The following is a 12,526-nucleotide window of genomic DNA, read 5'->3' as shown; positions in this document are numbered from 1 at the left end:
AAATGGCAACTGCAATACCTTGTCCATCTAACAGAAGAAGTTACAGAGAAGTGACCTCAAGAAGTGGGCCATGTGTACAGCAGTTTCTTACCTTTTTCATGCCCTGTCAGGCCAAACTGGGCACAGTCTGCTAACTAGCCTTCCACTTCTATCTTCCCTCAGTCTCAGTTTATGTCTTCCACGCCCATTTTTCTTCCCAGTAGACATGTTGAAAGTTGGGGATGGATTTACCCAGGTCTTAAAATCAATTTCTCCAGATACACCACAACGAGAGTGTGTTTTGTTTTGTTTAAAGAAAGAGCTCAGGTAAGGAAAGACTCTTCGGCATTAGGCCAAGAACTCCCACAAGACAATCAGGAATTCAGAACATTTATTGCAAGAGCCGAATAACTGTAAATAACGTTGAGCTGGCAAAGCAGTAACATGGATAACTGTTTAGATATTTATTCGGTCAAAGTCATCAAACACCCCTCACAAACTGACAAAAGTACCGCAATAAGCAATGCACCCCTATCCCATTTTTTATGCTCATATACTGTGGAGGAAAGAAAATGTGAACTGCTATATACAAAATAACTTCCGTTAGTTTTATTTCTTTTTGGTAAGAACAAATTAACCATTAATATTAGCAACCTTTTTTTGTATTTATTTTAAAAGATGTTTAACTGTGGCATAAGATAACTTTTCCTTTTTATTCCCATTAAGGACTTCTGTTTTCCTGCTATGTTGCATGCTATGTTTAATTTGTCTGTCATGCCTTAAGAAAATAAAAACCACCTAAGGATGGTCAGATTAGAATTTCTTAGACGTGCAACTGAGGTCTTATTTAACATGGCGGGTCACTTCGCTGGTTTGAGTCAAGTGACCGTGACACTGGTACCTGCCAGGCATTGACCAACTATGGTAACAAACAGTTAAACAGCAAGAATTAGAGATTTGACCCTTTTGTTTCCCCCAACTAGCCTACCAGGAGAATGCTCGATTACATCATGAAGGCACAACACATTAAATATTTTGTGGCTATGATCTAAAAACACTTGTGTTACTACAACATCGATGCAGATGAGGATCAACACAACCGCTGCCATTTGAGCAATACAAACTGTATTAGGTATAGACACACACTTGGCCAAATAGTGGAAAAAAAGCAATCATTAGCTACTGGTATTGGGGGCAATGCACCAGGAAGGTCTCCTGTGTAGGCCTCATTAAGCTACGTGGGCATTGGGCAGAGTCATCCAATTAGGGCATGGGCAGGAAAGTTTTCTAGCAGATTGTGTCCTAGGCAAATTATCCTCCACTTACTGAAATTTTGGGGTAATATTACTATCCAGAGTGATTGCAGCTAACATCTGAATGTTTCTTAATAAAATATTTAACTGCTGGCACAAGGCTTACCAATAGCCTGGACCCAGTGGGAAATTTCCAGCCCTAGTTCCAATATCCCATTTTCAAGAAAGCAGAAGGAAGCAAGTGGCCTCCATAGCAGCACTCTAGGAAATCTCGCTAGTCTCTATGGTCTTTACTATAGAGATTTGGCAAGTTCCTGGAGTGTCACCCAGAAGTGATATTAAATCCTTCCCTGGTTATTCCCTCACCCACCCCAGGTCTCCCAGGATTTGCTAAGGTAGCATTGAGACCCTAACTGGCACCTGCTTCCCCTTTTACTTTGCAGATTGAATAATTTTTTAAAAAGTGGCTAAAATTTCAGTACTCTTGCTTCAAATCCATTTTTTTGGAAAAAAATGGTATACAATTTTAATACAAGAACAAAAGCAAAACAAAATATTATTCCTCCCTTTTCCTGTCATTATTTTAACACAAGTGTTTTGAGTTCCTGGGAACATTGTGTGTCAGACAGACTACCAACACTGAAACACCATCACCAAAAGAAAGGGGGAACAAAACCAAAGCAACAGGAAGCAAAATGAAACAAAGAAAGGAAAAAAGCAACTGTGAAACACAGAATTATGCTACAGTATTTTTTTTAAGGTGAACGTTATAAGTACACAAAAGTTATTAATAATAATTGATCCTATTTACAAGTACTTGAACACTGATCGACTTAACGAGTCTCCACTAACAGAGTTAATCGCTCAGTAGGTTTAATGTTTGTAATTGTAGTTGTTTTGTTTCAGTAAAAGATGTCAAGTGTAGCAGTGCCAGCGCAATGGCGACAATAACACATTTTTCCCTTTCTAATCGGATATGCTTTTTAAAACAATTGCAATCCACTTTTCTCTCACTCTCTTTCTCTCTCGCTCTCACTCTCCAAATATATCTTCAACTGTTCACAGCAGCAATCCAGGGTCAAAAACAAAGAAAAGAAAGCCCCAAACAAAGCCCTCAAGCCCCTCCCCAGAAACCATTTTAAAAAAAAAAAAGATTTGCAAACTGGAGAGATTCTCTGTAAGAGTTTGATTCGGTCTATTTAACGAAAAGCACACAACTAGTAGAAATGCTCTTTTGCATTGCAGTTCCGTGGAGTCACCACAAAGTTATGCATATCTCTGCTATGTGACGCATAGTTCTAGAGGTCTACTCAGTACATAAAGCTCTGACACACAAACACACATACAGTATTAGCAAGTCTAACTAGGCTAAAGTCACTGTTCCAAAGAAGCCATTCCTTATAGCTGGTTCTCCTTTGGACTCTCCACGGCCGCCGAGGCCTGTTTATAGGCCTTCAAGTTAGCCAAAGGAATGTCAGTCATGTGAGTGGGGTTGAAATGCCCTTCCCCTGATCCAAATTGCTTTCGATCACTGAACTGGTTCCTGTTGCTATCTTCTTTCCAGGATCTGGTCAATGTATGTCCATTCACCAGTTTGTCTTTCTTAATCCAGTCCTTCGGAGGCGCAAAGGTGGAGAGCGGAGATTTTGGCTGCTGGTATGAACCCAAAGCGGGAGGCATCCAGCAGTTGTCCGAATGACCCAGAACCAGACATTCTTGAGTGCACATTTCTGTCGCTTCAGCTAATCCTCGGGGGCCGAGAGGTCCATCTGCAATAGGGTAGAAGTGCAAACAGCAGAAAAAAAGAGGGGGGGGGGGAAAGAGAGAAAAAGATCATTAGCCTGTGTGAAAACCATTAAACCTGTCTCAGCTGTAAACCACAAAAGTTATCCTAAATCCAAATTTCCAAACATTGGGCATGAGATAGTGGCCATTTATGCACATGTGGTCTCCTCTGTATTGAGTTTTCATTCCCTCTGGGGGGATCTTCCCATAATGCACACATTGTACTCTCTTCTAAGTCCACCATGCCTCAGCTGAGGGAAGAACCACGGCTTTCTAAACCTGGAAAAGCTTGACTTTCCCCCTTTCTTTTCCAAGAAAGTGCAAAGAAAAAGTGTGTATTTTTTCTGTCTGATGTCTTCTTGCTCCTCTTGGCTTTCCCTGTCTACACAACAGGAGGTCCCCTGGCAGGGATAGTGGGGGACAGGCAGAAGGCCAGATCATAAGGCTGAGGCTTGCTGTGCATCAGGAGAATCCTATTTGCTAAAAAAGCCATGGGAAATACTGCAAAGCACACAGCCGTGTGTAAAGCTGAAAGTGCACAGAGGGCTGCCAACATCCAGGTGGGACCTGGCGATCTCCCAGGGTTACACCTGATCTCCAGACGACAGAGATCAGTTTCCCTGGAGAAAACGGCTGCTTTGGAGGGTGGACTCTGTGTCATTATATCCCACACAGATCTCACCTCTTCCAAATCCTAGCATTTCCCAGGATCCACCCCAAAATCTCCAGGTACTTCCTACCCCTGAATTGGCTACCCTAGAGAAAGCCAAGTGGAAACTTTCAGAGAAGAAACCCCAAGCTGTTCACAGCTACCAAATACTCCTTTGTACTGAAGGTTTATCCTGCAGACCCTACTCCAAAGAGGAAAAATGCAAAGGGAGGCATTCTTTTATGTGCCTGAGGCCCCAGTCTTTTGAGATTTTTATGGTCAATAACAGCACTTTCAAATGGGCTTGAAAAGGGTATTGATCACCAATGCAGCTCCTCCCAGACAGAGGCTATTGGATCTTGATCCCATAACCCTGTGGACCAGCCAGTCTTCAAAGGCAGTCTTGTATACAGTTCATTACATTAACCCACTCATTAAATCTTGATAGACTCTGTGTTTGAACTGGCACAATCATTCAGCCTCTGCAATGCCACAGTCAACTTGTGCTCTCTATAAAACATGAGCGATGGCAGCCATGCTGTTGCAAAACATTCAAAGATACATACACTCCCTTGCTTTGCCCATGAATAATATCATTGCCATGCTGTGATCAAATACAGAATTCAAATATTCCCTGGATGTGTAGCGAATATTCAAGCAGAAATGTCATCTTTCAGTGCACAGGAGAACTTCAGAGCACAACTTCATTTCACCTCTCTCCTGAGCTGTTACAAGCAGACATAATGTGATACTTAATAATGACAAGGGTATGAGAGAGAAAATTCCCATTACAGAATCTCTCTCTCTCTCTCTCTCTCTCTCTCTCTCTCTCTCTCTCTCTCTCTCTCTCTCTCTGTGGTGGATTCCACACAGCACAAATATAATGTCTCTAGGATATTATAAATAGTGTTTTGGGGAAGAACTTTACACAGCTCTCTCTCCCAAAACAACTTAGGTCTGTTATATTCCTCTGAACTTGGGTTTTTGAAAAATCACAAAACTATCTTTTTGGAAAATCCCAGCTTGAAGGGTCACTGAAAAAGAACATGAGAAGAACATTGGAAAATCGAGTTACAGTGACTATGGCACCAACCAGCTGAGTTGTCCCAGTGGTAATCAGCACCCTGGGCGCCATTCCAAAAATGTGCATTGGGGTGGGCCTAGGCATAGGTGGTGGCTTCTGGGACAGGCACCAAGGAGTTGCACAGTGCCTGCCCACCCAGGTAACTCATTCCTCCAGCACATTTGCCCCTTTCACTGGTGCATGGCTGTTCCAGCTACAGAAGTGGGTCTGTCCCCCCCACCCCACTCCACTCTGGATTGGGCTGTTAATCAAACATTTGCTGCCGGTACATCTGGAGAATATGTACTGGTGTTTGTTATGGGCAAAAGGAGATTTGTTTAAATCATTTTTCTTGCAGCTTAAAAATAAAATAAAACCCATGCCTCAATCTCCGATGAGAGGACATCGTGTAAAATCCTTCTTACATTTTCATATACTCAAGGGGGAAATCCTAGCCAGCCAGCAAATCCTTCTAATGAGCCTTTCTTTCTGACACATATCACTGCTGATTCAAATCCCAAGCTTACATATTTCTCAATGGAGCGAAGGGATGGATGAGTTATTGATCTGATTAGCATGGAGGCAACCGGAAAACAAGTCATTTGGCGAAAGGGAACTGAGTCATCACTGGTGACTTAGCCCAGTATTTTTCAACGCTATCAATAAACCAATCCATGACATTCTCAATATACGATGATTTAAAACGGCAAATCTCCGTCGGTCGAGCTGAAGTTGTAATCCGGCGCTTCCACCCGCCTCTAAAAAGAACAAAGTTGCTTTCTCTGCAGACAGTCAGCTCTTTCTCGATTAGACATCAAGTGACAGGAAAGTTATAGGAAGGAAATTACTAATTTACTTGGAGCACCGCGTTAACCAATAGTCAGAAAGGCTATAGTCAAAAGAGCATTTAAGGGCAGCACAGCTCCGAGGAAAATCAAGAGCATAGAAGGAATACGTAATCATTGCTGCATCAAAGAGAATTGGAGGAAAATAGGGAGGGAGGGGAGAAGGCCAGGCAGGCTGAGGATTAGGGGTCTCCACACTGCAACAACCCTAAAGGAGAAAAGAGTGTTGCAGGGGAAAGAATGAGCAACAATCTGACTTTCAAAGTTTTCCCAAATATTCCAGGGAAAGAAAACATATTTTCTACATGTTCAGATTCTCAAATTTTACATTGGTTTTTAGCAAATCCCCCCCCTCCCCCCCAAAAATCCCAGGCTATTTGGCAGAGGTGGACAGTCCGGGAGCCTATAAAGCAGAATATGATCCAGTTTTATCAGCTGAGAGAGCTGCAGCTGAATGCTGGAGTCAGCATTCAGTGGAATCTCTGGTGGATTCCAAACTGCACAAATATAACATCTTTAGGATGTTATAAAAAGCGTTTTGGGGAAGAACTTTGCACAGCTTCCTTCCTCAAAATGACTTCAGCCTGTTATATTCCCCTCAACCTGGGTTTTTTTTTAAAAAATCACTAAACTAGTGATCTTTCCCGTCCAACCTGGGTTGAAAATGATTCCTGCCCAACCTCTTACATTCATTTCCACTGCTCATGCCTGCCATTTTGTGTGCGGCAGCAAATTCTCCATCAATATTTCCTACAGAGGTTTCCTCTGCTTGCAGCTCATCTGCTTGCTATTTCACTGTAAAAAGAAGATGAATAAGGTTCGTTTAGCCCAGTCATCCCATGCAAGTGTAATTTTTCTTTTCTCTTTCTTTTTTTGTTTTGAGGGGGATGTCTACAAAGCTATGGTGACATGATTAGAGAAGCTGCAATAGGCACATATTTCTGTCATTGTAGCTTTTCAGACATCCCCCTCAAAACAAATTAAAACCGAAAAATAACACCTGCACAGGACTGCTAAGCTGAACAAACTTTATTCATCCACTTTTTACAGAAAACGAATGAGCTGCAGGCAGAGGAAACCTCTCTGGGGAATCTGCATGGAGTTTCTGCTGCAGCACACAAAATGGCCGTGAAACTGTGAAACTGACAAGAGCTCCATGCAACAGGCAGGGGAAAAAAGATATTTTGGCTGGCAACACTTGTGTTCTCCCACACTGTGGGAACATAAAATGCAAAAAAAAAAAAAAAGAACCCAGATCTTTTTATAATGTCCAAAAGACATTGGCGGATTCAGCATGGGCCAGAAACACTGGTGTGAAAACAGTGTGAAAACAGTGTAAAAGGGTTTAAAATTGTGTAAAAGGGTTTACAACCGTTTTCACACCACTTTCACACGCTGCTTTTGGCCCACGCCACTATATTTATGCTATGTAGAATCCACCTCTGTCTCCCCCTGCTGCCGGTTCCCAAGTCCACAGGTATTTGGTAAATGACAGAGGGGCTGAGAGAGCTTCAAGTGAATGCTGAAGTCCATGTAGACTTGAGAAGCAGTGGTGGGGAGACCTGAAATTTGTTGCGTATCAACTTTATTCAACTTTACCAAAGTTTTCTGGGTTTTTCTTACCAGAAGCTGAAATTTTCCAAATACACTTGTTTGTGATCAGCTTAATTAGCAATAGTTTGCACCAGCATTTCTGGGGGGGCGGGGGGAGGGCAGTTTTTGTGTTTTACATTTTTCATGTTTTTCTTCCTCCACAAGAAACAATGGAGGGAGGCTGGGGGCACTTTCTCAGTGATCCATAGAATTGGACCCATGAATTGAAATGTGGGACATATTTATGTCCCAAAAGGGAATGTGGAGCAGCAGTGGCGTAGGAGGTTAAGAGCAGGTGCACTCTGATCTGGAGGAACCGGGTTTGATTCCTAGCTCTGCCGCCTGAGCTGTGGAGGCTTATCTGGGGAATTCAGATTAGCCTGGGCACTCCCATACATGCCAGCTGGGTGACCTTGGGCTAGTCACAGCTTCTCGGAGCTCTCTCAGCCCCACCTACCTCACAGGGTGTTTGTTGTGAAGGGGGAAGGGCAAGGAGATTGTAAGCCCCTTTGAGTCTCCTGCAGGAGAGAAAGGGGGGATATAAATCCAAACTCTTCTTCTTCATCATCATCTTCTTCTTCTTAAAGGACAGGCACCAACAGGCTCCCCTGACATTCTGGTGTCAGTACCTTTAACAACACCGCCAGTCCCCCCCCCCCACCCCATATTTCCTATAGGAATAATGGAGCAGAAAAATATTGGAAACCTCCCAATAATACCCAGATCTAAATACCATATCATTACCTAGACCCTGGGAAACTGAGAACATGAATAGTTTCCAATTCCAATATATCTGGATCTGAAAAACACTGTTTTGTTTTGATGTATACCCCTATGTGATATTTCACTCAAACTTGCCAGTTCAGAATCATAGGCTCATTCCGCACATGCAGAATGATGCACTTTCAAACTGCTTTCAGTGCTCTTTGAAGCTGTGCGGAATAGCAAAATCCACTTGCAAACAGTTGTGAAAGTGGTTTGAAAACGCATTATTTTGCGTGTGCGGAAGGGGCCTTAGTCCCTATGATACATTGAAATCTCATAGAAACAATGTAAGATTTGCTGTTTAGGTTTCAAGAACCTATTCAGAAGGGGGAAAAATATGTATAGTCACCGCGAGAACCATCTGACCAAAAAATCCAGCGTGACATTTTTAACAAATACATTTTTTTCCTTAGTTTGAGTTTTGTGCAAGAAAAATCAGCCTTTGCCTTTCTGGATTCTTCTCTGTTTGGGTCCAAGTGATCTAGGTATTTTACAGAAGAGGAAAATAGCAAGCAAAACGAGCATTCCCAGCATATTGTTAACATTTCTAAAGGTTAATCTATAGGTTAAACGCTGATTATTTTCTTTTCTGCTGACAACAGCAATTTGCTTTTAATTAGGTTTTCTCATTTTTCCCTCACACAATAATGCAATCCTGTCTTGCTGACCCAAAAGGGAATGGTTTCGCAGGGATTAAATCTTCCAGCAAACAACAAAGACAGAGGAAAGGGAGGGGGGGGGGGTTATTCATGACAGACTGACACATTTCAGGAAATAGACGGCATGATCTCTGGGCTTCCAATTTTCAAAGAAATGAATGAAAAGCCTCCGTGCCAAACTCCACTCCCCGTCCACCGGCTAAATAAACTAAACTCAAGTTCAAAGACAGCTGACATCTATTTTAGTTTGGTCTTTAAATACATAATAAACTGCTTCGAGTCAGAATGAAAATATGCTCATGGCCCTTAAAGCCATGTCAAATTACTCCCCAAGAGATTTATTTCTCATCTAGTTTGCTTCCTTCAGGAATTGCCACCGAGATCTGAGGCACTGAATGTGGGAGTGGAGTTTACGCAAGCTTGTCTGGCTGATAAGTTGGTAACGTTCATGTGGGACTTCTGAATTGTTTATCAGAAGCCTCATGGAAAGACTTACCCCAGGTAATGAAATGCATAATCCACATAACATTCTCAGGGATAAATCTTACGTAGCTCACTTTGCTAAAAATCATATCAAACAGGTGACTCTTGGTTTTCTGGGCTGTGTGGCTCTGGTGTCCAGTTCTATCAGGATTCTTTTTTAAAAGACAGCACAGCCACACATGCATGCACTAGTAAAACACCACACAAAAACAATTATTGTTAAGTCATATGTACCATCCTATCAAGTTTGGGAAAACTCTACAAAGCATCAGGGTTAACAGGGCAGTACATATGCCTGCATAACAGTTCTAATGTGCACACGTATTACTATGCTTGGGTAAATCACCCATCACAACACGTGAAGAATCTTGTTTGAAGTTGTTCATACAGTAGCAGCCAGACAGCTCCTTTGCAGCATGAATTGATAACACAGAGGGATAAAGCAAGGTTGGGAGCCTCCAAGTGGCACTTGGAGATTTCCTGCTATTACAGTTGCTCTCTAGGCTACAGAGATGAGTTTCCTTGGAGGAAATTGCTGCTTTAGACTGTGGATTCTGTGGCATTATACACTCTGCTGAGGTCATTCCCCCTCCCCAAATTCCCCCTTCCCTGGACTCCACCCTAAAATCCCTGGGTATTTCCCAACCCAGAGCTGGCAATCCTCAGAGAAAGTATAAGAAATCTCTCTTTGCATTTATATAAGACTTTTAAGCAAAGCATTTCCCATATATCTTGGCATCGCAAAGCGCAGAACAGCCCTGTAGAGTGCTGTTGTGTTCAGATGGAAGTCGACAATGAACAGACGCTTGTTTATGAAAACCTAATTAGTTCACAAGATTTGAGCTGAGAATCCTTGAGGTGCAGCATGATCTCTTATCTGATAAGCAACTCAACTGCAAATGTCCCAAAGGCATTGACAGCTGCAAACTCTTGAGTGTAAAGGACTCGGCACAACATTGGAGGATTTAAAAATGGAAGATCATTAATGTGTTGGTTCCTCTTTGGAAGCAAGACCAAGGCCGTTTCTGCATGGTGGTAGAAGCGACTGTCCACCAGTGTAATTAATGCTGGTGGAGGCATGAGACCCTCACACGGTCTCGTGTAGGTGGTGCCGAAGCTGCTGTGCACCACAGAGGCGGCTCCAGTCTGCATCTTTTGTTTACCTTGTCTTCCCTCTGAGGTTCCAGAGGGAGGAAGCGACACGCCCATGCTGCCCTCTGACTCACGGGTGTGAGAGGGAAGAATGGGCATGTCCCTTCTCCCTCCAGAGCCTCAGAGGGAAGACAAGATAAACTGAAAGCTGCGCCCTCACGACGGTGTGCTTCACACGGCACCAGTGGGAAGACACTGCTTTCCAAAAAACACGCTCATGGAGCATGTTTCGAAAGTAGCGTTTTTGCACCGTTTGGGGGATGAGCACGGCGCTGCTGCACTGCAGCAGTGGCAGCTGTGCAAACAGCATCCCAGGGACGGTGTTTTTACCGTCCCTAAGGTGCTGTTTTCTGCCCATGCAGAAACAGCCCAAGTCATTCAGAACTCCGCTATCCCGGGAAAAATTCAAATCTGGAGAGTGGGAGGAAGCATTCCTACTCAGTAGTAGCTTTGCAGTGGCTTCCCCTTTAGAGAGATCTTTCAACAAGAGATACCAGGAACTGAAGCTGGTCTTTTCTGCATGCAAATTACATCCTCAGTGATTGAAATTGGGGCCTATCCCATGTCTTCTGAAGGCCGCAAATAAACCAATTGTGGCACAACTGGTGCACAAAACTGTCCAAGTCATGCCATCCCTTCCATTCTAGATTTCAAATTTCTTTGTGAACAGTGCAGTCCACTGCAATGGTACTCCAGGCTGAGCCCATTCACATCAATGGATTTAGAGTGGAGTAAATGATCAAGATTACTCAGGGCGTTTCCCCACTCTCCACGATCCCCCCTATGTCGAGGCAAGTGCCCGGAGCAAGTCCCCACGACCCTCACAGCTCTGTGTCAGGGTCATACTAAAGGCACCATTTACAAGAGCTGCCAGTGGGATTACTGCCAAAGCGTGCTGAGGGAGACAACGACCTAACAGCAGCAGCGTCGGGGTGGCTGCACTGTCACCACCCCTGTCGTGGGGAGTGCCAGGGGACCCTGCGCTACTTGAAGAGAGTAGCGCTGGGCTTAAGGTAAGTGGGGAAAGGCCCTCAGTTTGTTCTTTTTTTGTTCAACAACTAGATGAGCATTGTTGATCAGGAATGAGCTGAGACAGGATCATCTACAAAGAGCACACCGTTCCGGTTTTCTTTTTTCTTTAATTGCCTTGCGAGATAGAAAGCATAATAGCAATTACTGCTTCTATCCCCCATTACAAAAACAATAGATTTCTCCCAATTTTCCAAAGTGGTTTCATCACCGCGTACAGTGACACAGCTTTAAAAGCTGCTCCCGCTGCTTTAATTCCATAATTGCATTAATTTGTTTCCCTTCTGTTCGTAAAAATGTCACTGGGATCTCCGTATCAGGCTGAAGGATTTCATTGATTCTCTTCCCCATTACCGCTCCCCCCCTTCTCCAACCCCAAAGTATTTGTTCACCAAACAATCCAGGATAAATCTGGTTATCAGTCTTGGCTGCTTGAATATATAATGACACAAGAGCTGATAAAACTGAACGAGCCATCTGTCTCTGAATTTAAATATTTTGAAGGCAAACACAGTGGTAAATAAGCAAGAACTCCTTAAAACTGCCTTTGTAAATATTTATATCTGACTGTACAAAAAATAAATGATGCCTTTTGTTGTGTTTTTATTCGGTTAATAGCTGTCAGACAGCCATGCGTTCGTTGTGCCTCCAAAGCAGGCCGTTGAGAGGCAGGAGAATAAATCTGTGCCAGTCATGCATTGGCCTTCTCTTCAAGGTGGAAAGTCTGAATGCCTTTTTTCTCTAAGAGAGATTCTAGCCAAGTTTGATGGCTGAGTAGGGTCAAAAACACAACCAACGTTTTATCCAACCTTCTCTGGTCAAGAAGTAGGTAGGACCCTTGAGAGCCATCATAGGTTCCAGATGATGGTTGCCAACATCCAGGTGAGGCTTGCGGATCACCTGTTATTACAACTGATCTCCAGAGAAAAGGTCCATTTTAGAGGGTAGAATATATGACATTGTACCCTACTGAGGCTGTTCCCCTTCCCAAACCATGCCCTCCCCAAGCTCGTCCCCCCAAAGCTCCAGATATTTCCCAATTAGGGTTGCCATTTATGGCCTGCAAAATACTGGAGATTTTGGGGGTGGAGTTTGAGGATTGTGGGGTTTGGGGAAGGGAGGGACTTCAATGGGGAATAATACTATGGACTCCACCTTCCAAAGTGGCCATTTCCTCTGGGTGAACTGATCTCTATTGCTGGAGATCAGTTGTAATCTTAGGAGATCTCCAGCCACCACCTGGCAGTTGGCAACCCAGAGGTGACAACCCT

General features: G+C 43.4%; 1 protein-coding gene across 4 annotated transcripts in view; it reads right to left on the bottom strand.

The window, feature by feature from the left end:
* Nucleotides 1-355: 355 nt before the first annotated feature.
* PCDH9 (protocadherin 9) overlaps nucleotides 356-12,526 on the bottom strand; it is a 959,062-nt gene continuing 946,891 nt past the window's right edge. For all 4 annotated transcript variants that reach the window (XM_048495436.1, XM_048495438.1, XM_048495437.1 and 1 more), the window contains one exon: nucleotides 356-3,001. In XM_048495436.1, the coding sequence (XP_048351393.1) occupies nucleotides 2,631-3,001 (371 nt within the window). In that variant the 3' untranslated portion in view covers nucleotides 356-2,630. The remainder of the gene's footprint in view (nucleotides 3,002-12,526) is intronic.

Source organism: Sphaerodactylus townsendi, linkage group LG04, assembly GCF_021028975.2.
Source record: "Sphaerodactylus townsendi isolate TG3544 linkage group LG04, MPM_Stown_v2.3, whole genome shotgun sequence".
Lineage (NCBI taxonomy): Eukaryota > Metazoa > Chordata > Lepidosauria > Squamata > Sphaerodactylidae > Sphaerodactylus > Sphaerodactylus townsendi.
Note: the sequence above shows the minus strand (reverse complement) of the source record. Positions and strands in the feature narration are given on the sequence as shown.